This window comes from Somniosus microcephalus, chromosome 7 (assembly GCF_052327205.1).
Source record: "Somniosus microcephalus isolate GS21.2 chromosome 7, FLI_Smic_1.0, whole genome shotgun sequence".
Classification (NCBI taxonomy): Eukaryota; Metazoa; Chordata; class Chondrichthyes; order Squaliformes; family Somniosidae; genus Somniosus; species Somniosus microcephalus.
Window position 1 is genome coordinate 171054297 of NC_140993.1, and position 27317 is coordinate 171081613.

Sequence of the window (27317 nt, forward strand, 5' to 3'; positions counted from 1 at the left end):
GCAGGCTGTGCTTCATCAAGGAGGTGGTCACTGAGCTCTGCCACCTGCTGCAGCCAGATCTGCAGCCTCTACTGAGGACCAGGACGTCTCTGTCGATGGCAGTGAAGATCACAGTGGCGCTGAACTTTTATGCCACCGGCTCCTTTCAAGCAGCTACTGGGGACATCGCCAATATCTCCCAGTTTGCGATCCGTTGCTGTATCTGTCAGGTCACAAATGCCCTCTATAAAAGGAGACGCCAGTACATCTCTTTCCCGATGACCCGGGCCAAACAGCATGAACGCGCATTGGGCTTTGCGAGGATAACGGGCTTCACCATGGTGCAGGGCGCCATTGACTGCACGCATGTGGCATTGTGGGCACCGCATGAGAATGCAGAGGTTTTCCAAAACCGCAAGGGGTTCACTCCTTAAATGTACAGTTAGTCTGTGTGACCACAGACAGCTGATACTCACTGTCAATGCCCGCTATCCTGGCAGCAGCCACGATGCTTTCATCCTGCGCCAGACTGCTGTGCCAGAACTTTTCCAGGCACCGCATCAGCCAATTGGTTGGCTCCTCGGGGACAAGGGTTATTCACTGTGAACCTGGCTGATGACACCGCTCTGTAACCCCAACACCCCCTGCTGAGCTGCGGTACAATGAGAGCCATCTCGCCACCAGGAACATCGTTGAGCAAATGATCGGCGTGCTCAAGAAACGGTTCCGCTGTCTGGACCACTCAGGAGGAGCCCTGCAGTACTCGCCTGAGCGAGTCTCTTCATAGTTGTGTGCTGCATGCTTCATAACCGGGCAATCCTCAGGACCCAGCCAATGCCACCAGGCCTTGGAGCACCACCGGAGGAAGAGGAGGAGGATGATTATCAGCAGCACCAAAGCAGGGGGGAGGCACACATAGAAACATAGAAGATAGGAGCAGGAGTAGGCCATTTGGCCCCTCGAGCCTGCTCCACCATTCAATGCGATCATGGCTGATCATCCAAATTCAGTACCCGGTCCCTGCTTTCTCCCCATATCCCTTGATCCCTTTAGCCTTAAGAAATATAGCCAACTCCTTCTTGAATATATTTAATGAACTGGCCTCCACTGCCTTCTGTGGTAGAGAGTTCCACAGGTTCACCACTCTCTGGGTGAAGAAATTCCTCCTCATTTCTGTCCTAAATGGCCTACCCTTTATCCTTAGACTGTGTCCCCTGGTTCTGGACTCCCCGACCATCAGGAACATCCTTCCTGCATCTAGTCTGTCCAGTCCTGTCAGAATTTTATAAGTTTCAATGAGATCACCTCTCATTCTTCTAAATTCCAGCGAGTACAAGCCCAATCCACCCAATCTCTCCTCATACATCATTCCTGCAGTTTGGGTGGAGGTAAGGAATAATAAGGGGAAAAAAACACGAGTGGGCATAGTCTATAGGCCTCCGAACAGTTGCAACTCTGTTGGACGGAGTATCAATCAGGAAATAGTTGAGGCTTGTAATAAGGGAGCATCTATAATTATGGGGGATTTTAACTATCGTATTAATTGGACAAATCAAATTGGGCAGGGCTGCCTTGAGGATGAGTTCATTGAGTGTATTAGGGATGGGTTTCTTGAGCAGTATGTAACTGAACCGACCAGGGGGCAAGCAACCTTAGATCTGGTCCTGTGTAACGAGACAGGATTAATTAAAAATTTCCAAGTAAAGGATCCCCTTGGAATGAGTGACCATAACATGGTTGAATTCCATATTCAATTAGAGGGTGAGAAGGTTGGATCTCAAACAAGCGTGCTAAGCTTGAATAAAGGAGACTATGAAGGTATGAGAGCGGAATTGAGTAGAGTGGATTGGGAAAATAGATTAAAGGGTAAGACGATACATGATCAGTGGTGTACATTTAAGGAGTTATTTTACAACTTCCAAAAAAATATATATTCCACTGAGAAGAAAAGGGTGTAAAAGAAAAGACAGCCATCCGTGGCTAAGTAAAGAAATTAAGGATAGTATTCGACTAAAAACAAGGGCATATAAGGTAGCCAAATCTAGTGGGAGGATAGAGGATTGGGAAAACTTTAAAAGACAGCAAAAAATAACAAAAAGATTGATTAAGAAAGGGAAGATAGATTATGAAAGTAAATTAGCAAAAAATATAAAAACAGATAGTAAGAGTTTTTATAGTTATTTAAAAAGAAAAAGGGTGGCTAAAGTAAATGTTGGTCCCTTAGAGGATGAGACCGGGAAATTAATGGTGGGAAATATGGAGATGGCAAAAACACTGAATGAATATTTTGTATCAGTCTTTACAGTAGAAGACACTAAGAATATCCCAACACTGGACAAACAGGGGGCTATAGGGGGGGAGGAGCTTAACACGATCAAAATCACTAAGGAAGTGGTACTCGGTAAAATAATGGGACTCAAGGCGGATAAATTACCTGGACCTGATGGCTTACATCCGAGGGTCTTGAGGGAAGCGGCGGTAGTGATTGTGGATGCATTGGTAATAATTTTCCAAAACTCCCTGGACTCAGCAAAGGTCCCGGCAGACTGGAAAACTGCTAATGTAACGCCCTTATTTAAAAAGGGCAGTAGACAGAAGGCTGGAAACTATAGACCGGTTAGCCTAACATCTGTGGTAGGTAAAATATTGGAGTCCATTATTAAGGAGACAGTAACAGGACATTTGGATAATCATAATTTAATAGGACAAAGTCAGCATGGTTTTATGAAGGGGAAGTCATGTTTGACAAATTTGCTGGAGTTCTTTGAGGAAGTAACATATAGGGTGGATAAAGGGGAACCAGTGGACGTAGTGTATTTAGACTTCCAAAAGGCATTTGACAAGGTGCCACACAAAAGATTATTGCTTAAGATAAAAAATCACGGGATTGGGGGTAATATTCTGGCATGGATAGAGGATTGGCTATCTAAAAGAAGACAGAGAGTGGGGATAAATGGTTCATTCTTGGACTGGCAATCAGTAACTAGTGGTGTTTCACAGGGGTCAGTGCTGGGTCCCCAACTCTTTACAATGTATATTAACGATTTGGAGGAGGGGACCGAGTATAACATATCAAAGTTTGCAGATGATACTAAGATGGGAGGGAAAGTAGTGAGTGAGGAGGACATAAAAAACCTGCAAGGGGACATAGACAGGCTAAGTAAGTGGGCAGCGATTTGGCAGATGGAATACAATACTGGAAAGTGTGAGGTTATGCACTTTGGCAGGAAAAATCGTAGAGCAAGTTATTATCTTAATGGCAAGAAACTGGAAAGTACTGAAGTACAAAGGGATCTGGGGGTCCTGGTGCACGAAACTCAAAAGGTTAGTATGCAGGTGCAGCAAGTGATTAAGAAGGCCAATGGAATGTTGGCTTTCATTGCTAGGGGGATAGAATATAAAAATAGGGAGGTATTGCTTCAGTTGTACAAGGTATTGGTGAGACCGCACCTGGAATACTGCATACATTTTTGGTGTCCATACTTAAGAAAAGACATACTTGCTCTCGAGTCAGTACAAAGAAGGTTCACTCGGTTAATCCCGGGGATGAAGGGATGGACATATGAGGAGAGGTTGAGTAGATTGGGACTCTACTCATTGGAGTTCAGAAGAATGAGAGGCGATCTTATTGAAACATATAAGATTGTGAAGGGGTTGGATCGGGTGGATGCGGGGAGGATGTTCCCGATGATGGGTGAAACTAGAACTAGGGGGCATAGTCTTAGAATAAGGGGCTGCTCTTTCAAAACTGAGATGAGGAGGAACTACTTCACTCAGAGGGTGGTAGGTCCATGGAATATGCTGCCCCAAAAAGCTGTAGAAGCTACATCATTACATAATTTAAAACAGAAATAGACAGTTTCGTAGAAGTAAAGGGAATAAAGGGTTACGGGGAGCGGGCAGGAATTTGGACATGAGTCTAGGTTTGGATCGGTCATGGCCCTGTGGGTAGCGGAGCGGGCCCAGGGGCCGTGTAGCCTGATCCTGCTCCTATTTCAAAATCAAATCAACTTTTATTGTCATTGTTAGTGCACAAGTGCAGTACAACGAAATGTAGGCTTGCGGCTCCTGAGAGTGTACATTTAGATTAAGACATTTAAACATTCAACATACATTTGGCTTGTAATACATTAACATAAACATAACCATAATAAAGTGCATTGGCAGATGTGCAGGCTTTAGAGTTTATTTGTGGAGTTCAGTAGGATGATAGCCCTGGGAAAGAAGCTGTTCCTAAATCTGGTCGTACGGGTGCGAATGCATCTGTAGCATCTCCCAGATGGCAGGAGGGCGAACAGACTGTGGCTGGGGTGGGTAGGGTCTTTGATGATGGACCGTGACCTCCGTAAACAGCGTTTCTGGTATATGTGCTCTGTGGTCGGTAGCCGGGTGCCGTGTGTCTAATTCTGTTAGATTCAGGAGATGGTTCTGTGATAGTAGATTGGCGGTTAGGATCAGATCACCCATGATCTTATTGAATGGCGGAGCAGGCTCGAGGGGCCGATTGTCCTACTCCTGCTCCTATTTCTTATGTTCTGCCATCCCAGGTATCAGCCTGGTGAATCTTCGCTGAACTCCTTTCATGGCAAGAACATCCTTCCTCAGATAAGGCGACCAAAACTGCACACAATACTGAAGATGTGGTCTCACCAAGGCCCTGTATAACTGCAGCAAGACATCCTTGTTCCTGTACTCAAACCCTCTCGCAACGAAGGCCAACACACCATTTGCCTTCTTAACCGCCTGCTGTACCTGCATGCTTACCTTCAGCGACTGGTGTACAAGGACACCCAGGTCTCATTGCACTTCCCCTTCTCCCAATCTATTGCCATTTAGATAATAATCTGCCTTCCTGTTTTTGCCACCAAAGTGGACAACCTCACATTTATCCACGTTATATTGCATCTGCCATGTTTCTGCCCAATCACCCAACATGTCCAAATCATACTAGAGTTTCTCGACATCCTCCTCACAGCACACACGCCCACCCAGCTTTGTGTAGTCTGCAAATTTGGAGATGTTACATCTAGTTCCCTTGTCTAGATCATTAATATATATTGTGAATAGCTGGGGTTCAAGGACCGATCCCTGCGGTACCCCACTAGTCACTGCCTGCCACTCGGAAGAAGACCCGTTTATTCTAACTCTTTGCTTTCTGTCTGCCAACCAGTTCTCTATCCAAGTCAATACCTTGCCCCCAATCCCATGTGCCTTAACTTTACACGCTAATCTCTTATGTGGGACCTTATCGAAGGCCTTCTGAAAGTCTAGATACACCACATCCACTGGTTCTCCCTTATCTATTTTACCAGTTACATCCTCAAAAAATTCCAGTAGATTTGTCAAGTACGATTTACCTTTTGTGAACCCATGTTGACTTTGTCCGATCCTGTCACTGTTTTCCAAGTGCTCTGCTATTACATCTTTTATAATGGACTCTAGCATTTTCCCCACTACCGATGTCAGGCTTAGCGGACTGTAATTCCCCGTTTTCTCTCTACCACCTTTTTTGAATAGTGGGGTAACATTAGCTACCCTCCAATCCATGGGTACTGTTCCAGATTCCATCGAATGTTGGAAGATGATCAGCAATGCATCTACTATTTCTAGGGCCACTTCCTTAAGTACCCTAGGATGTAGATTATCAGGCCCTGGGGATTTATCGGCCTTCAATCCCATCAATTTCCCTAACCCCATTTCCCTACAAATACTGATTTCTTTCATTTCCTCCCTTTCATCAGACCCCATGTTCCCCGGCATCTCTGGGAGGTTATTTGTGTCCTCCTGTGTGAAGACGGAACCAAAATATGTATTTAGTTGGTCTGCCATTTCTTTGCTCCCCATATTAAATTCCCTTGATTCTGACTGCAAGGGACCTACGCTGGACTTCACCAATCTTTTTCTCTTCACATATCTATAGAAGTTTTTACAGTCAGTTTTTATGTTCCCTGCAAGCTTACTCTCATATTCTATTTTCCCCTTCTTAATTAATCCCTTTGTCCTCCTTTGTTGAATCCTAAATTGCTCCCAATCCTCAGGATTATTGCTTTTTCTGGCCAATTTATATGTCCTCTCCTTGGATCTTATGCTATCCCTAATTTCCCTTGTTAGCCACGGTTGAGCCACCTTTTTTGTTTTATTTTTATGCCAAACTGGGATGAACAAATTCTGTAGTTCATCCTTGCGGTCTTTGAATGTTTGCCATTGTCTATCCACCGTCAACCCTTTGAGTGACATTCCCCAATCAATCCTACCCAACTAGCTCCTCAGACCATCGTAGTTTCCTTTATTTAAATTTAGGACCCTAGTCTCTGAGTCAACTACTTCATTCTCCATCTTAATGAAGAATTCGATCATATTATGATCGCTCCGACCCAAGGGGCCTCGTACCACAAGATTGCCAATTAATCCTTTCTCGTTACATAATACCCAGTCTAAGATGGCCTGATCTCTGGTTGGTTCCTCGACATATTGGTCCAGGAAACCATCCCGTAAACACTCCAGGAATTCCTCCTCCACAGTATTGTTACTAATTTGGTTAGCCAAATCTATATGTAGATTAAAGTCACCCATGATGACTGCTGTGCCCTTATTGCACGCTACTTTAATTGCCCTTTTAATGCCATCCCCACCCTCCGCCTTACTGTTTGGAGGTCTATAGACCACTCCCACTAACGTTTTCTGCCCCTTGGTATTTCTCAATTCTACCCATACAGATTCCACATCATCAGAGCTAATATCCTTCCTTACAATTATGTTAATCCCTTCTTTAACCAGTAATGCTACCCCACCTCCCTTTCCTTTTTGCCTATCTTTCCTGAATATCGAATACCCCTGGATGTTGAGTTCCCAGTCTTGGCCACCCTTGAGCCACGTTTCCGTAATCCCAACCAAATCATATTCGTTTACCTCTATTTGCGCAGCCAATTCATCCACCTTATTACGAATGCTCCTCGCATTAAGACACAAAGCCTTCAGACTTGTTTTTTTAACGCTCTTAGACCTATTAGAATTATTATTTACTGTGGCCATGTTTGATTTAAACCGTTGATTTCTCTGACTGCCACTTTTGTTTTTCTCCTTCCTTTCTTTTGCTGTTATCCTTGTTTCCCTTTCCTCTGTCCCCTTGCTCAGGTTCCCAACCCCCTGCCATCTTAGTTTAAACCCTCCCCAGAGCACTAGCAAACACTCCCCCTAGGACATCGGTTCCAGCCCTGTCCAGGTGCAAACCGTCCGGTTTGAACTGGTCCCACCTCCCCCCGAACCGGTTCCAATGTCCCAGGAACTTGAATCCCTCCCTCTGGCACCATTCCTCTAGCCACGTATTCATCTGAAATATCCTTCTATTTCTACTCTGACTAGCACGTGGAACTGGTAACAATCCTGAGATTACTACCTTTTGAGGTCCTATTTTTTAATTTACCTCCTAACTCCCTATATTCAGCTTTTAGGACCTCATCCTGGTTTTTACCTATATCGTTGGTACCTATGTGCACCACGACAACCGGCTGTTCACCCTCCCCTTCCAAAATGTTCTGCAGCCACTCTGAGACATCCTTGACCCTTGCACCAGGGAGGCAACACACCATCCTGGAGTCTCATTTGCGGCCGCAGAAACGCCTATCTATTCCCCTTACAATAGAATCCCCTATTACTATAGCTCTACCCCTCTTTTTCCTCCCGTCCTGTGCAGCAGAGCCACCCCTGGTGCCAGGAAGTTGGCTGCTGCTGCCTTCCTCTGATAAGCCATCCCCCCCAACAGTACTCAAAATGGTGTATCTGTTTGAGAGGGGGATGTCCACAGGGGACCCCTGCACTACCTGCCTGCACCTAGTACTCTGCCTGTTGGTCACCCCTTCCCTTTCTGCCTGTCCAACCTCTACCTGCGGTGTGTCCAACTCCCTAAACATGCTATTCAGGACGTCCTCAGCATCGTGAATGCTCCAGTATGCATCCAATCGCAGCTCCAGCGCCGTAATGCAGTCTGCCAGTAGCTGCAGCTGGATACACTTCCTGCACACATAGCTGTCAGGGACACAGGAAGTGTCCCTGAGTTCCCACATAGCACAGGAGGAGCATACCATGTGGCCGGGCTGTCCTGCCATGACTTACCTGTTAATTAATTGAAATTTAATTTAATTAATTGAAATTAAATTAAATCAATCAATCCCACCAATTACACTACAGTTAAATGGTTTACCAACAGTCCCCGCCACACCAGAGGGACCTTAGTCACTATAAACCACAGAGTTAAAGTTTGAAAAGAGAGAAATACTTACCAACCAAGCACTTACCTGCTTTCTGGTGACGTCACAATTCGATTTCTTTTTACTTCTCTCCCTCGCTCGGAGACTGCAGATTAGTAAGCCTCCCCTGGACTCTGGCGCTTTTATCCCGCCTCTCGACCCTTGTTCCTCACAGGTCCGCACTGCCGCCGCCTCTGCTGCTGCTGTGGGGCCTCACCTGGACTCTGGCGCTTTTATCCCGCCTCTCGACCCTTGTTCCTCACAGGTGTGCACTGCCGCCGCCGCTGCTGTGGGGCCTCACCTGGACTCTTGCGCTTTTATCCCACCTCTCGACCCTTGTTGAAACTGCAAGGGCCGTCCGTCAACGGCTAATAACAAGCCGCTTCTAGGCCGCTACTGAGGAAATGGCTTCTGGTATGGAGAACAACATGAATGAAAGCAACCTGCAGCCCCAAAGCCGGCCAAGGCAGCAATGATTCCAAATGCCAAACCTGTACATTTTGAATACAAAAACTTTTTTAATTTACAAACTCTGTGTGTGTCATTTCTTCATGACAAACTAATAGAAACAAACACAAAAAATCCTTCATTAACATTACTGGTTCTCACAACCTGGAGATAATGTCCAAAACACTAAACAAAAGTTTGAACACGAACCTCGGCCTTTAATAAAAAATTTACCAACATTTCACCTCACCTCCTACTTTTTGCCCTTCGAGGGTGATCTTCCCTTGCGCACTTCCCCCCTTCCCACCCTACTGCTCCTCCGTAATGGGGCCCCAGTGGCTGCAGTAAGGCTGGTGGAAGGCTGCTGGTTGTCAGAACCTGAGACTACAGATGCCTTTGAAGGATGGCCTCGACCAGCTCTGGGCCTGGCGGGCCCGGCTGCAGACTGCACCAACTCTGCATGGGCGGCAGCAGTCTGGGCTACAGGCGGTGGCAAGTGCAATGGGGAAGTGACAGTGGTGGCAGCAGGAATGCTGTTATCTTGAGAGAGGACAGCAACTCCCTGCTCGACCGACACACTGGCACTCCCATGGGGCAGCAGCTCAGCATCCGGAGCAATCTTCTGGAGCACAGATTGCTGGCCTGCTGCGGCGCCGTGAGAGCCCCGGGGAAATGTGTCCGAACCAGCGACAATGGCAGCAGTCAGTGCTTGCATGGCCTCAATCTGAATCTGCATGAGACCAGTCTTAGATTGGATCATGGCAGCCAGACACTGAATTGCAGCACTAAGCATTAGCGTGGCATCCGCCTGTGCTACACGTAGTGCTCCACTCTCCTTGCCAGTGCATCAATGCAATCGGGCACCCTTCCCACTGCACCCATGAGCTGAATGTGCATGTCCACCGCCTGGGTGTTCATTTCAGCGATGAGCCACTCCTCCTCTGTGTCCAGTGCAGCAGGACTCACTGGCCTACTCTCCCTCCGGGGAGAGGGCCCCCGAGCTTCCCTAGCCACATCGTGTTGCTGCAGCCCGCTGGGTCCCGGAGCTTCACCCTCATCAGACCCTGCTCCCCTCAAGGGAAGACGTGGTCCCAGTGTGGGCATGGGCTTCCTTGGGGGAGGGTGGCGCTGATGCTTCGGCTTCCTCTTCCTCCTCGCCTGCGGCTTCACTCCCACTGGCAGCTTCAGGGCCCGTCTCCTCAGCTGGTGAATCACCATCTGAAAGCAGGGAGGTGTAATGATCAGTAACATGTCTTTCTAGAATGGTACACTAGGTGGAGCTGTATGTTGCTGTATGTCTAGCTGTATGTATATTTAAGCGCTACCCACGATGCACTAGGCTACCCAGAAGGCAGTAGTCAAGATGGATGCTGTAGAAGTCCACATGGTTGAATAAAGTGACTAGCTAGAAGCTAGCTGTTCATAATGAAAATGACTAGTTATTAATGAACATAACACGGTACCAGTGTTAACCCCTCGCTTCTGTGAGGAGGATCTACCCCTAACTTGGGGAATCAGGGTTCGCTGCTTTAGGAGACTCAACACGCCGGTCAGTCTATTGTCACTTTCTCAGTAATACACAAAGTCAGAAACTGTAAAATAAGTAAAGTTTTATTCCGGAAACCGGTACTGGACTTCACTCTGAGAAGCCCCTTGTGTTTGCACACAAGAAAGTCTCCTCTAGAGTGTGCCCCTTGACTCACGGGGCTACAATATTTATACATTTTCATAAACTTGCAAGTCGTCATGAGAATACAGAAAACTAGGCGATCACACGCTATACAAGTCATTTGTTTCTTTTTACAGAGTTCTGTTTAAAATTCACTTTAGCTTTCAACAAAATTCAGCCCTGAGACTGTCTCTACTCTGTTCTATAAACATTCTGTTTCTGTTCGTTCTTATCTATTTGTACTGCATTCCCACAGTCCTGCATCAGTTTTTACATTTAAACTATTCACTGCATGTCAAGTAGTCCATCATGCCTTGCAAATCATTGGTACAGCAATATTGGATTAACACCTAGCTTAACACCAGAAGTGGTAAAATCTGCTGAATGTTGTGAAACACAACATGGAGCATTTGAAGCCACCGGAGGGTTTGAAACTCACGGGGAATGTCGACTGCAATTGGCGGACTTTCAAACAAAAATTCGAACTCTACATTGCTGCCATTGGATTCGGTACGAAGCCAGATGCAAGGAAAATAGCGTTGCTGCTCACGGTTGCAGGCCCACAGGCGATAGAGGTATTTAATACATTTGTATTTGATCAAGAGCAGGACAGAAAAAAATTGGACGATGTGCTAAAGAAATTTGATACACATTGTTCTCCCAAAAAGAACGAAACCTATGAGAGGTATGTGTTCCGTTCAAGGACACAGCAGCAAAATGAGACTTTTGATAGCTTTGTGACCGATCTAAAACTGAAAGCACAGACATGTAATTTCTCTGATCTGAAATTATCCATGATTCGTGACCAGATTGTGTTTGGTATTCATGATAAAAAGGTCAGGGAACGTCTGTTGAGAGAAACTGAACTAACATTGGAAAATGCTGTGAAAATATGCCAAGCCAGTGAGCTAGCTCAAAAGCACGTGAAGACTTTCAGTGAAATTAATAATAATGCGATTGTAGTAAGTGATAGTGCTGCTGTCGGTGCTGTGCCCTACAAAGGAAAGAAATGTGGGCAGAACAGAAATGAAAAGCAATCGGAGGAAGGAATTTTTAATTGTACATGCTGTGGTTACAAACACCAGTCACGACAATGCCCTGCGTTTGGGAAAATGTGCACAAAATGTCATGGAAAGAATTACTTTGCCAAACAATGCTTTTCAAAAGTAAAAACAAAGAAAGGGCAACAAGTCAATGTGATTGAGGACACTGATTTAAGTGAGACATTTTCTGTAGGAATGGTGTCAGGTGACAATATCAAAAAGGATACAGAAAATGTGCAGCCCTCAGGAATGGACAATGCTGAACATAAATTTAATGCAGTAAAAGAGGACAAATGGATAATGTCACTGCAGGTAAATGGAGCATTAGTTACATTGAAACTAGACACTGGGGCAAAAGCAAACTTAATCAGTATGGGTGATATTAAAAACATGTGAAGTAAAAAAGCCTGATAGACTTAATCTTTGAGTATAAAGTAAAGCTTTGAAAATGTGTTGACTGTTGTGAAAATGTTTATGTTTATAGAGCACTAACAAAAGTGCTACTGATGTCATCTTTATCGTTTTTCTTGAAAGTTGATTGATACTGATTTTGTTTAACCTCAAAGAAAGGGGGATGTAATAATCAGTAACATGTCATTCTAGAATGGTACACTAGGTGGAGCTGTATGTTGCTGTATGTCTAGCTGTATGTATATTTAAGAGTGGGCTACCCACGATGCACTAGGCTACCCAGAAGGCAGTAGTCAAGATGGATGCTGTAGAAGTCCACATGGTTGAATAAAGTGACTAGCTAGAAGCTAGCTGTTCATAATGAAAATGACTAGTTATTAATGAACATAACAGGAGGTACAAGAGTGGCTTTAGCATGAGGACAGGGGGGCAGTAAGGGAGGAAGGAGTGCAGCGATTTAGTAAGTTGGATTGAAAGTGTCAAAGGCTGGTGTTGTAAGCGACAAGTGGAATGAGAGAGGAGAGAAAGCTAATGACCTTACCATTGCTGTCCCGAACGCGGTCGGCCTCTCCAGGGGCGACGGGACCGATCACTTGGCTTGCCACAATCCTGTGGACGCGCGTCTCAAGATCGCTGAGGGGTTGCAGCTGAGGCCACCCTCCACCTGTCCGTTGCTGCTGTCTCCTATTGTGAGATAGCTTGTCCTGCAAGAAGAAGGATGGCGTCTGAGTAAATATACAGCCATGGTCTTGCCTGATGTGCCTCCCATAGTTGAATAGCCCTTACTGTATGCAAGGTGTGGAATGTGCGTGTGTTTCATGAGAGGGCCATAGGTGTTGGATGAGTGTTGGGCATTGGGGGTTTTAAGACCCGCTGGCCATAGAGTGAGGTTGAAATGGAGGGATGGAGAGGTATTGGAAAAAAAGCCACTCACCCTGACGACCTGCGTGAGGTCGTTGAACTTTTTGCGACATTGAGTATGGGTCCTGGGCACCATGCTCCTGGAGGAGAGGTGTTGAGCCACCTCCCTCCACACTCTTCTGTAGTCGCGTGGCAAAGGCCTCCTGCCACACTCAGGGAAGAGTATAGATGATCTGTGCGCCACCCAGAGCCTCCAAAGCCCGCTTGCTGAAGCGCTGAGCTCGTTCTCTCACCTTCTCCATAGTCCTTGGCTGCAAAATTTAGCTACAGGTCTCTCCAGGCCGAGATTCAAGGCTCCAATGAGCAGGGTATGGCTGGAGAGCAAGATCGACCCTCCCCTTTAAGAACTGGCCGGTGCTAGTGTGTCTGTGTTCCATTGCGAACTGACATCACCTGCGCTGCGCCCGTGCTCTGAGTTAGCGCCTCGCTCCTCGGCCTTTGTGCCTTAAGACAGGTGTGCAGCGCCTGATTTAGCACTCCAATCACCTCCAGGGGCGATAGAAGCCAAGTTTGCAGTCGGAGGCGATAATTAGCATCAGGCGCTAAACTTTGCGCCCGGCCGATAATTGCGCCCCAAACGGGGCAATACCGAATTTCTCCCCCAAGGAGTCATAGGTGATACCCATGTGGCTGTAGGTTGACATTCCTGTAAAGTCATTCAACAGGAAAGGATACCACATAGTACAAATGAGAGGTTGTGTTCTGAGGATCTGTTATTTCTACTCAGACTTCACTCAGCATTCTAGGATGTATGGCATCAGAACCCAGTGCCTTTTCCATTTTGAGTTCCACATTTTTTTTAAATAGGAGTACAGGAAACTCTTTTTTATCCGGCACTGACGGGTTGATCAAAAAGTCCAGATTACAGAGAGGTATACTTACCAAGGTACGAGAGCCCCGTACATGGCCACAGGTGCAGGAGCCCCGGTTACACGGCACTTGTGCAGGAGTCCCGGTTACACGGCCACAGATCCAGGAGTCCCTGTTGCACGGCCACAGGTGCAGGAACCCTGGTTACACGGCCACAGATCCAGGAACCCCGGTTACACGGCCACTAATATATCGTAAAACTTACCTGAACCTACTCCTGAATTTTGCCGGTTAAGAGAGGTTTCCGGATATTAGGTGCCGGTTAAAAGAGAGTTTCCTGTACTTCATTCCCTATAGTTATGTTCTCTAATTGTTCGACTCCCTCTTTATTTTTTATTTTCATTATCACACTCTTTTGTGAAACTGAGACAAAGTTCTCCAGTATTTTGCCATTTTTTCATCCTCCTTATGATGTCTATTTTCATTGCTAATAGGCGCTACATATTATTTAATTATTCATTTACTTTATTATGTGTTTATAGAATCCTGTACTATTTCCCTTTGTTACCTGCCAGTCTTTATTTATGCTTCCTGTTAGTCTTTCTCATCTCATTTTATACTTTACCTCTATATTTTCTATATTTAGCTTTTGTTGTACTACTGTTTGTTCATGTTGGAATAGAAACATAGAAACATAGAAGATAGGAGCAGGAGCAGGCCATTCGGCCCCTCGAGCCTGCTCCGCCATTTAATGAGGTCATGGCTGATCATCCAAATTCAGTACCCTGTCCCTGCTTTCTCCCCATATCCCTTGATCCCTTTAGCCTTAAGAAATATATCTAACTCCTTCTTGAATATATTTAATGAATTGGCCTCAACTGCCTTGTGTGGTAGAGAATTCCACAGGCTCACCACTCTCTGGGTGAAGAAAGTCCTCCTCATCTCTGTCCTAAATGGCTTACCCCTTATCTTTAGACTGTGACCCCTGGTTCTGGACTCCCCCGCCATCAGGAACATCCTTCTAGCATCTAGTCTGTCTAGTCCTGTCAGAATTTTATAAATTTCAATGAGATCCCCTCTTATTCTTCTAAACTCCAGCGAATATAAGCCCAATCGACCCAATCTCCCCTAATACGTCATTCCTGCCATCCCAGGTTTCAGTCTGGTGAATCTTCGCTGCACTCCCTCCATGGCAAGAACATCCTTCCTCGGATAAGGCGACCAAAACTGCACACAATACTCAAGGTGTGGTCTCACCAAGGCCCTGTACAACTGCAGCAAGACATCCTTGCACCTGTACTCGAATCCTCTCGCTACGAAGGCCAACATACCATTTGCCTTCTTAACCGCCTGCTGCAGCTGCATGCTTACCTTCAGCGACTGGTGCACAAGGACACCCAGGTCTCGTTGCACTTCCCCTTCTCCTAATCTATTGCCGTTCAGATAATAATCTGCCTTCCTGTTTTTGCCACCAAAGTGGATAACCTCGCATTTATCCACATTATACTGCATCTGCCATACATCTGCCCAATCACCCAACCTGTCCAAATCATACTGGAGTTTCTCGGCATCCTCCTCACAGCACACTCGCCCACCCAGCTTTGTGTCATCTGCATACTTGGAGATATTACATCTAGTTCCCTCGTCTAGATCATTAATATATATTGTGAACAGCTGGGGTCCTAGCACCGATCCCTGCGGTACCCCACTAGTCACAGCCTGCCACTCGGAGAAAGACCCGTTTATTCCAACTCTTTGCTTCCTGCCTGCCAACCAGTTCTCTATCCAAGTCAGTACCTTACCCCCAATCCCATGTGCTTTAACTTTACACGCTAATCTCTTATGCGGGACCTTATCAAAAGCCTTCTGAAAGTCCAAATACTAGATTAGTCAAGCACAATTTACCTTTTGTAAATCCATGTTGACTTTGTCTGATCCTGTCACTGTTTTCCAAGTGCTCTGCTATTACATCTTTTATAATGGACTCTAGAATTTTCCGCACTGCCGATGTCAGTCTTACCGGTCTATAATTCACCGTTTTCTCTCTCCCACCTTTTTTGAATAGTGGGGTTACATTAGCTACCCTCCAATCCATGGGAACTGTTCCAGAGTTTATAGAATTTTGGAAGATGACCAGCAATGCATCTAACTGGTGCCCTACTCATTTCCTTTTAGAATATTTCCCATTGTGTGTTCACTGTCTCATTTTCCATGGTGGAAAGGAATGTAAAATGGGTGGCAAACCCTTTGCTGCAAGTTTCCTGCCCAGCGAGAACAATTAAAAGTGACTCCTATATGCTGTTCCTGCATTTTTCTATAATTTCTCCACATATCTGGTCTTCAATCTCCTTTCCACTATTCCATGGTCTATAATATACTTCCAATAAAGTAACCGCACCCATCATATTTTTGAACTGTAAATGAATAAATTTAGCCTGTATCATTCCTATGTTCAAGTGCTGTAATGGAATCATTGATTAACACTGCCCCCATTTGTATAGCTGTGTGAAATTGTTAAGCAGAGTGTGGGAACATACATGCAGAGAGAAGAAGAAATAATTAAGTGCGGTCACTCTGGGGCACTTGTTCGTATCTCCTAGTGGTATTGGTTGAAACCAGGAAGTAGGTCTTCAGGTCATCCATTTGGATGGTAAAGATACTACTTCACTTTTCTCTGCATTGAACTGTCTGACCACTCTGCTAACCTGTCTATGACCTCCTTCAATCATTTGCATTCTTCTTCACAATTTGTCCTGTATCAGCAAACTGATATCATGCCTATATACTTATCTCCAAATCATGCCTATAAGCGGAAAATAAAAAGCCCTATAAATCCTTATTATATTACTGCACTCATTCTACCAATCTGATGAACCATACAATTACATTCCCTTTGGTAGCATTGTGCCTTAATTTTCATAAGAAATCTCTTAAGTAGCATCTCTTCATTTTTCTTAGGCCTAGATTTTGCTGTGGCAGGGCACCTAATGGCATCTGCCATTAGTGAGACTTGCTCTTGTACGTTTAGGTTTTAATATTTTTTGCGTGGCAAGTTTCTGGAAGTGCAAGCTAATAATGTCGCAGCAAGGGAAAGTGGGCATCTGGGAACTGTATGAACAGGGAAAGCAACTGAGTGTCTCTTTAGCCAATCAGATTGCAGGATTCTGAAATAAACAGCGCAAGGTCTGAGAAGGAATTGTAAATTAGAGTGGGTGAAATCAATGTCAAATCAGGTATAGAAATAGGGAAAGAAATATTGGATTAAGAAAGAAAAAGAGACAGAAAGGAAAAGTAAAACAAATTAACATTTAAAATTTTACATTTTAAAAATCTCCCAACAATTAAAACCTGAAGGATTGAGACTCCACTCATGTAATAGTTAATTATCAGTGCCAGAGAGGTTGATTGGCAGTAATTAACACTTATCACATCATTAAAAGGGTACTTACACTTGAAATGACAAGACTAAACTTTCTGTAGTGAGTTTAGTTCATGTCTACTGTGCAAGTATAGGATTTTCACGCCGCTCAATGCATTTGAATGGGGAGCCAGACAGCGAGATGTGTTTTCGCGAAGCTAACAAAGCAACTTGGACAGCAACTTTTGGATATTCGCCATTAACCACACATCTGCCCTGAAGTTGTTGAACCATTTGCGTATAAGTAATGCCGTTAGCCTCACTGTTCTTTTGAGAGCAAAATCTGTCCCTTTATCTTTTATTGCTCATGTACATGTTCAGCTCCTTAGCTGCGGTGTGTTGTCCATGCCCAAATTCAGTATTTTTCTTTCTCCTTTCCTTACTCTCCCAACGAGAGAAAACAAAGGAATACTGTTGCGAAGTAGAGCTATCCTGTAAATAGGTGTTTTATATTTTAATGGATTCCTTTCACTTGTACTAAGGCTGCTGGAATAGCAGCACTGTCTCTCGTTGAAGAGCAAAAAGGAAAGGGAGTAGCAGTGAAAACTCATCATCAGCAACAACCAAACAGAGTGGGAATACAGAGAGAAACACATGGAGGAGCAGGTCAAGAGTGGGTGAGGTAGTTTGTAAGATGCTGTGAGCTGTGTTATGAATACTGATGGGATTGTGAAATGAGAATTATCTGTGGTGTAGTTGGATGACTAGATACTGCATATCTATTGCCAGATTAAAATGTTGCATGGTGTATTAAGTTTTTACTTGGTGACAGGAATGTTGCTATCATTAGCCGATTTTACTGGAGTATCTTTAATGAGCCAAATATGTGCATATGTTAAAATACTTGAATTATTAATCGACAATAAGTAATTCACTTTTATTATGTTAATGTTTTACTATGATATTTGTTGACAAACAATGACTTAATTAATCATTATTATTCACCAAATTATGATGGTCAATTTTACCTGTTTCTACTTTCATAATTAGCTTAAATCTGAACTCAAGTTTTAGTTCTAGCAATACAATATTTTAGTCATGTTAATTATTGTAGGTGAGGTATTATTTGTGATTTAAACATTAATACAGAGACAGCTTGTAATTGACTTCTTTCATATGTTTAAAATAGTTCATTAATTGGCTATAGTTGCAATAAACGTATAGCTTACCAAATGCAAATTTGCATGTCTTCTTCATAAGATCATTACACACTAAAACATTTGTTTCCTAATTAAAGGTTCAAAAGAAGAAAGTTACCATTACCGAACTGAAAGATCAAATGAAACAACTTCAACAGCAATACAATGAAAAGGTGGAGGACAATGGACGCTTACAAGCCCGACTTGAAGCTTGGATGATCACTGCGCAAAGTGAACAAGATATCCTTTCAAATGAGGTAATTTCTTGAATTTTTAATAAATATTCAGACAAATGTATCTGAAGTTAATTTTTATCATTTTATATATTTATACAATAAATCTACAGGTCTTTTGTAAGGAGGACATAATCTATAAACTACGAATGAAGCAACTAGGTCAAGATGAAAAATGTAATATAGCAGAAGACCAGGCAAGTTTCTTAAATTTTGTTTGGTGTTGATATAGCTTGTCATGCAAACAATTTTAATAATTGAAATTATTTTCAATCTTAAAATAAATACATCAAATTCAATAGACTTTATTAAATTCTAAACTGCTTTTATGCTATATAAATACAAACTTATACATCCCAAACAAATGCCAGCTTATGTTTGTGTTGTACCAATATATACTCCCCCAATATTTTTCCTCATCTAGCAGCCTTCACTTATTCAAGAGAAAGTATTGGCTTTCAATGGAGAGAACCATTATGGTCACAATAGTTTTAATGACCCTGAATTTCCGATCGGAGGCTTTCTGCGTGCGGATGCCTCCGATCGGAAAAAATCTACGCACTTACCTGCTGGCCCTGTAGGTCCCGAGACTTCCGCTCCTGGGCCTCTCCACTATGAAATAAGAAAGGCCCAGGTATCCCAGAGGTGCATGCGGTTCGCAATCACCCCTGGGATCACGTGGGCCATGGGGAACTAATCAAAGAAGGGAATCCCCCTTCACACTTTTGACAGGTCTCTCTACGCATGGATCTGTCAAAAGTATGAATGGGGATCACTTAAAAACACAGTTAAACATTAAATACATTTTTTTAATTCACGTATTTAAAATTAGTTAAAATTACATTAAATTACATATTTTAAACAAAAATTTAATTTTTTGAAAAAAAAATTAGTTTTTTATGGGGCTAAAAATAAACTTACCTTTTTTAAAGTATTTTTTAAATAATAAATGAGTGGAATTTTTTTTTTTTTTTTTAATTTTATGCTGGAAAAAGCTGGCCTTACATCTGCTTTTACCAGGTGTAAGATTTTTAAAGGTTTTCAGTGGGCGGAAGTTGTGCAGAAAGCAGAACTCTCCAGCCGCGGAGGCCCTTCTCCCGGGCAGACGGATGATCTGTCAAGAGATTTTTGACAGATCGCAAGTGCCGGGTTTCGGCGCATGCGCTTCGCATGCCTGAAACTGGCACTTGTGCGGCCCCTACGGGTGTCTACACACCTTGTACAAACCTGTGGGGGTCAGAAAATCCGGCCCAATTCTTTTTGACACTAACCCTAAGATGGCACCGTATTGTTTTCCCATCCCATAATCTATTAAATGCCTCCCATGATGTGATGCATCAGTTCTTTTCTCCATTGTCAGGAGTGCAAAAAAGGGAAAAAGATCAAAAGGAGGATGAAGTAGAAAGAATTAAATTGACAGAAAATTTGAGTCGGGATTGACAGGCATGTATGTGAATGCACAAAATATTTAAAAACTCTTTTTTTAGATGAAAGCAATGTTCCCTCTAATTGTTTTTTTCGTGCGTGGTCCCTTTCCAGCAGCAACAGCTTGTGAGCAGCCTGTGCAGGACCTCTGGATTGATGCGCAGCCGTGCACCTGCGCACTTTAAGGGAAAGTTGGTTAGAAGCATTAATTACCATGGACGGGTTTGACATAGCAGCTATAACACAGTCGTGGTTGATGTTAGAGCAGGACTGGTAACTTAATATAGAAACAGAAAATGCTGGAAACACTCAGCAGGTCAGTCAGCATCTGTGGAGAGAGAAACAGCGTTAATGTTTCAGGTCAATGACCTTTCGTCAGAACTGGAAAAAGTTAGAGATGTAACAGATTTTAAGCAAGTGCAAAGGCAAGGAAAGGGGGGAGGGGAAGGAAAGAACAAAAGGCAAGGTCTGTGATAGGATGGAAGGCAGGAGATATAACTTAATAACTGGTAACTTAATATTCCTGGTAATGACATTTTCAGAAGAGATAGTGGAAAAAGTGGATGGCAGTAGTAATTCTGTTGGTTGTGTTGGGACAGTGTCTACATGGATAGGGTTAAGAATAGGAAGGAAACTGGTACAGCAAACAGCGAAGATGAAACACAGCAGGTTGGAGGAGCTTTGTAGACAATAAGAACAACAGGGAAGTAACATTGGATTTGTTTTGAACTATTCCAAGATAGACTAGAATAAAGGAATGCATGTGGTCATACTGAGGATCAATGGGGTAGATTTTTGTCTGGGCTCGCTTTTGGGACCAGACTGTGCTGCGGAGGCAGCACGCGCCCGAATCAAGAGTTCCGATGATCTCAGGAATTGGTCCTCGGACCTCAATTAGATATACAGGGCAAGCTGCCAGTGTCTGTCGCGCCTCCCCAGGCAACTTGTCCCTCGAGAAAAATCAATTTTTGGCCGCCTGCTTCGCTGACAGTGGCCCTCAGGTAAATTCCGAGAGACATGTTGGAGTGGACAAAGCGATGGGCGGGCGGTGGGTAGTGATCGACATGACTATAGAATCAGCAGGAGCACTCCTGCTCATCCTGTCCATAGAAAGGTTTTAAACATTTTTAAAATTAAAACTTACCTTTAGTTGGCAGTTGTAGAATCCAAGCAGGGCAGGTGTTGAGAATTTTTTTTACATAGGTGTTCTTCAGCAGGTGTTAGGTCCTTAATCAAAATATTCAAGGGACTTTTCGCCTGTTTTAGGTGTCCACCTTGGATGCCAAAAAATGGGCCCTGCATTTTTAGCAGTGCGATCAACACCTGCGCAGATTGCTAAATTGGCATGCTTTGCGCCTGTTTTATATCCGAAAAATGGGCACACACAACAATTTCTACCCCAGTGTGTTTCTAGTCCAACAAGGAAAGAATTATTAAAAATAAAAGCAGAAAATGCTGGAAATACTCAGCAGGCCAGGCAGCATCTGTGGAGAAACAGTTAATGGCCGGAATTTTCCTCACCTCGGCGGGTCCGGGGCAGGTGATGTCAGTGGCGGGTCGCGGCCCTGCTGCTTGCTCCATCCCGCTCTGGAAAATGAATTTACGTTGATGAGGCTTGTTAAGCCTGCCCAGCGCGTTTCCCAGCCCAATTAGAGGAAGTGGGTCTGGTGACGTCATTTATGACGCGGCATCAGCCAGTTTCCTTAAAGAGATCATGGCCAACTTTTTTTTGACAGTTGTGCTGTCAGTGTTCTACAGCATTGAAGTGACTGCACAGAGGCAGAGGGCTGCAGCCAGATTCTCCCATGACTCCCTCCATATGCTTATGGAGGGAGTCACAGCATGCAGGGAGGTCTTCTTCCTTTCTGATGGGCAGAAGAGACCTCTCCAGGAGAACAAAACAGCCTGGTTGCACATTGCACAGGAGGGCACAAGCAAGGAGGTGGTCAGGAGGACCTGGCTGCAGTGGCGCAAACCTTTCAATTATCTCATTAGATCAGGAAACATTAGTACAAAGCCACACTCAACCTCATCCTGCTGTGCCTCTCATCACGTCCCCATCACTCTGCCTTCCCTACCCTACTCCTGCACATCCTTACTCACACCAACTTACCTTGCACCTCTACCCATCCCTCTCTAACTACATTATCACTTCCCCATCTCACGAGCCACCCCTCACACTCACCCTCATCCTAGTGCAATCATACCAACTAACAACACAGGGTAGCCACTTGGGTGTTTTATCCAATGTTCATATAAAGTTTCTATTAATGTGCTGTCAAACATTGAAACCTTTATTTTCAACACTTTGCGTTCTTGGACAGATTTGTGTGTACCTTTGGAAGTGGCTTAGTGAGTTGCAGTGAATGGTGAGACATAACGGTACCCCCCGCAATGGTGGTGAGTGTGAAAGGAATGGCTTGGACATTGTATAGAATCATAGAATGGTTACAGCACAGAAGGAGGCCATTTGGCCCATCAAGCCCTTGCCGGCTCTCTACAAGAGCACTTCAGCTAGTTCAACTCCCCCGCCCTTTCCCCAGAGCCTTGCAAATCTTTTTCCTTCAGGTACTTATCCAATTCCCTTTTGAAAGCCATGATTGAGTCGGCCTCCACCACCCTTTCAGCAGTGCATTCCAGATCCTAACCACTCGCTGCATAAAAACGTTTTCCTGATGTCGCCTTTGGTTCTTCTGCCAGCACCTTAAATCTGTGTCCTCTGGTTCTCGACTCTTCTGCCAATGGGAACAGTTTCTCTCTATCTATTCTGTCTAGACCCCTCATGATTTTGAACACCTCTATCAAATCTCTTCTCAATCTTCTCTGCTCTAAGGAGAACAACCCCAGCTTCTCCAGACTAGCCACGTAACTGAAGTCCCTCATCCCTGGAATCATTCTTGTAAATTTTTTTCTGCCTTCACATCCTTCCTAAAGTGCAGTGCCCAAAATTGGAGACAATACTCCGGTTAGGCCGAACCAGTGTTTTATAAAGGTTCATCATAACTTCCTTGCTTTTGTACCCTATGCCTCTATATATGAAGCCCAGGACCCCTATGCTTTTTTAAGCATAAGAACATAAGAACATAAGAAATAGGAGCAGGAGTAGGCCAATCGGCCCCTCGAGCCTGCTCCGCCATTCAATAAGATCATGGCTGATCTGATCCTAACCGCCAACCTACTATCACTGAACCATCTCTTGAATCTAACAGAATTAGACACACGAAATAGGAGCAGGATCAGGCTACGTGGCCCCTGGGCCCGCTCCACTACCCACAGGGCCATGACTGATCCGAACCAAGACTCATGTCCAAATTCCTGCCCGCTCCCCATAACCCTTTATTCCCTTTACTTCTAGGAAACTGTCTATTTCTGTTTTAAATTTATGTAATGATGTAGCTTCTACAGCTTTTTGGGGCAGCATATTCCATGGACCTACCACCCTCTGAGTGAAGTAGTTCCTCCTCATCTCAGTTTTGAAAGAGCAGCCCCTTATTCTAAGACTATGCCCCCTAGTTCTAGTTTCACCCATCATCGGGAACATCCTCCCCGCATCCACCCGATCCAACCCCTTCACAATCTTATATGTTTCAATAAGATCGCCTCTCATTCTTCTGAACTCCAATGAGTAGAGTCCCAATCTACTCAACCTCTCCTCATATGCTCATCCCTGGGATTAACCGAGTGAACCTTCTTTGTACTGACTCGAGAGCAAGTATGTCTTTTCTTAAGTATGGACACCAAAAATGTATGCAGTATTCCAGGTGCGGTCTCACCAATACCTTGTACAACTGAAGCAATACCTCCCTATTTTTATATTCTATCCCCCTAGCAATGAAAGCCAACATTCCATTGGCCTTCTTAATCACTTGCTGCACCTGCATACTAACCTTTTGAGTTTCGTGCACCAGGACCCCCAGATCCCTTTGTACTACAGTACTTTCCAGTTTCTTGCCATTAAGATAATAACTTGCTCTACGATTTTTCCTGCCAAAGTGCATAACCTCACACTTTCCAGTATTGTATTCCATCTGCCAAATCTCTGTCCACTTACTTAGCCTGTCTATGTCCCCTTGCAGGTTTTTTATGTCCTCCTCACTCACTACTTTCCCTCCCATCTTAGTATCATCTGCAAACTTTGATATGTTATACTCGGTCCCCTCCTCCAAATCGTTAATATAGATTGTAAAGAGTTGGGGACCCAGCACTGACCCCTGCGGAACACCACTAGTTACTGATTGCCAGTCTGAGAATGAGCCATTTATCCCAACTCTCTCTTTCTCAACCTGCACAGGTTGCACAGTGCACAGGGCACTTTCTCAACCTGCCCTGCCACCTTCAACGATTTGTGCACATATACCCCCAGGTCTCTCTGTTCATACACCTGCTTTAGAATTGTACCCTTTATTTTATATTGCCTCTCCTCGTTCTTCCTACCAAAATGTATCACTTTGCACTTTTCTGCGTTAAATTTCATCTGCCACGTGTCCACCCATTCCACCAGCCTGTCTATGTCCGCTTAAAGTCTATCACTATCCTCCTCACTGTTCACTATACTTCCAAGTTTTGTGTCATCTGTAAATTTTGAAATTGTGCCCTGTACACCCAAGTCCAAGTCATTAATGGCCCAGAAATTAGGTTCGGGGGCTTGCCGCGCGTTCAAGCCCCTGATGTGCACTCACCCGGCGCGCCGACATCTGAAGCCTGGGCCTGCTTGGAATTCCTGTCACTGGCCCGGTTCAGATGTTGGCGCGCTGTGCTTGCCTGATCCAGCGGCGTAGTCAGTGCGATGTGCCGGCTGGGATCAGGTGAGCACTGTGCAACCAATCAGGGGAGGGGAAACTTCATTCATGAGTTTGATAGTAAGAACTGTCAAACTCATGAAAAGTACGGGCGCCCAAAAGACTAGTTACATAGAAGATAGGAGCAGGAGTAGGCCATTCGGCCCTTCGAGCCTGCTCCGCCATTCAATGAGATCATGGCTGATCATCCAAATTCAGTACCCTGTCCCTGCCTTCTCCCCATATCCCTTGATCCCTTTAGCCTTAAGAAATATATCCAACTCTTTTTTGAATATATTTAATGAACTGGCCTCCACCGCCCTCTGTGGCAGAGAATTCCACAGGTTCACCACTCTCTGGGTGAAGAAATTCCTCCTCATTTCAGTCCTAAATGGCTTACCCCTTGTCCTTGGACTATGACCCCTGGTTCTGGACTCCCCGGCCATCATAAACGTCCTTCCTGCATCTAGTCTGTCCAGGCCTGACAGAATTTTATAGGTTTCGATGAGATCCCCTCTCAATCTTCTAAACTCCAGTGAGTATAAGCCCAATCGACACAATCTCTCCTCATACGTCATTCCTGCCATCCCAGGTATCAGCCTGGTGAATCTTCGCTGCACTCCTTCCATGGCAAGAACGTCCTTCCTCAGGTAAGGCGACCAAAACTGCACACAATACTCAAGGTGCAGTCTCACCAAGGCCCTGTACAACTGTAGCAAGACATCCTTGTTCCTGTACTCGAACCCTCTTGCTACGAAGGCCAACATACCATTTGCCTTCTTAACCGCCTGCTGCACCTGCATGCTTACCTTCAGCGACTGGTGCACAGGTACACCCAGGTCTCTGCACTTCCCCTTCTCCCAATCTATTGCCATTCAAATAATAATCTGCCTTCCTGTTTTTGCCACCAAAGTGGATAACCTCACATTTATCCACATTATAGTGCATTTGCCATGTTTCTGCCCAATCGCCCAATCTGTCCAAATCGTACTGGAGTTTCATGACATCCTCCTCACAGCTTACCCTTCCACCCAGCTTTGTGTCGTCTGCAAATTTGGAAATATTACATCCAATTCCCTCGTCCAGATCATTAATATATATTGTGAACTGCTGGGGTCCTAGGACCGATCCTTGCGGTACCCCACTAGTCACTGCCTGCCACTCGGAAAACGACCCGTTTATTCCAACTCTTTTGCTTTCTGTCCGCCAACCAGTTCTCTATCCAAGTCAATACCTTGCCCCCAATCCCATGTGCCTTAATTTTGCACGCTAATCTCTTATGTGGGACCTTATCGAAAGCCTTCTGAAAGTCCAAATACACCACATCCACTGGTTCTCCCTTATCTATTTTACCAGTTACATCCTCAAAAAATTCCAGTAGATTAGTCAAGCATGATTTACCTTTTGTAAATCCATGTTGACTTTGTCCGATCCTGTCACTGCTTACCAAGTGCTCTGCTATTACATCTTTTATAATAGATTCTAGCATTTTCCCCACTACCGATGTCAGGCTTACCGGTCTATAATTCCCCGCTTTTTCTCGACCACCTTTTTTGAATAGTGGGGTAACATTCGCTACCCTCTGATGTGCCATCAGTTACTCAAAAGACTGAGGTTGAGCGAGTAACAATCAGGCTTTTATTAACTAAAGAATGAAGGTCTTGTCTCGAGTGGTCGACCCGTCCAGAATACTAAGGGACTGGGAGGTAGTCACTTATATACCTGGAATAGTGGGAGGAGTCAGCCGAGCCATGTCCAGACCTGTACCTAGTGGAATACACATACAGGCACAGACAGGTATAACAGTGGTTTACCACATTCACCCCTTGTTTAAAAATGAGTCCGGCGGGGTGAAGTGTATTTAAAAGTTCGTGTATTGGAGTCTCTCCGGGGGTCTTGTCTGCCGCTGTGATCGACGTGGCGACGGCAGGGGTGGTGGAGCTTCCGGCGTCGCGTCCCGTGTAGGCTGGGGCCCTGGAGTGTAGTCCTCGTGGGTGACGGTCCAAGGCGAGCCGGCTGCTGGGGTTGGATATCGGGTCGTGGGGGGGGGTGGTAATAGGTAGTGGGTTACAGCGGTCCCCGAGGGTGCGAGGTCTCGTATGGAGACTGTGTCGTAGTGGGTTACAGCGGTCCCCGAGGGTGCGAGGTCTCGTATGGAGACTGTGTCCTCCCGCCCGTCCGGTACGCAATGTAAGCGTACTGGGGGTTGGCGTGGAGGAGGTCGACCCTCTCGACCAGGGGGTCCGTTTTATTGGCCCTCACGTGTCTTCTCAGTAGTACCGGCCCTGGGGACGTCAGCCATGGCGGTAACGATGTCCCCGATGTGGACTTCCTTGGGAAGACAAACATTTTCTCGTGAGGGGTGGCATTGGTGGCAGTGCAGAGCAGTGACCGAATCGAGTGGAGCGCATCGGGGAGCACCTCCTGCCAGCGGGAGGTCGGAAGGCCCCTAGACTTTAAGGCTAGTAGGGCGGCCTTCCAAACTGTTGCATTCTCTCTTTCCACCTGTCCGTTCCCCCGGGGGTTGTAACTGGTGGTCCTGCTTCTGGCTATACCCCTAGCGAGCAGGTACTGGCGGAGTTCGTCGCTCATAAACGATGAGCCCCGGTCGCTATGGATATAGCTGGGGAAACCGAACAGGGTGAAGAGGCTGTTCAGAGATTTAATGACCGTGGCACTGGTCATGTCCGGGCAGGGGATAGCGAACGGGAACCGGCAGTACTTGTCAATGATGTTGAGGAAGTACACATTGCGGTCGGAGGAGGGGAGAGGCCCTTTGAAATCGACGCTCAGGCGTT

General features: G+C 45.1%; 1 protein-coding gene across 1 annotated transcript in view; it reads left to right on the top strand.

Moving 5' to 3' along the window:
- The window catches only part of LOC147115004 (uncharacterized), an 869491-nt gene that overhangs the window by 266297 nt on the left and 575877 nt on the right, over positions 1-27317 (top strand). Inside the window, exons 7-8 of the mRNA XM_085993202.1 lie at positions 18182-18340; positions 18430-18513. Coding sequence (XP_085849328.1) covers positions 18182-18340; positions 18430-18513 — 243 coding nt within the window. The remainder of the gene's footprint in view (positions 1-18181; positions 18341-18429; positions 18514-27317) is intronic.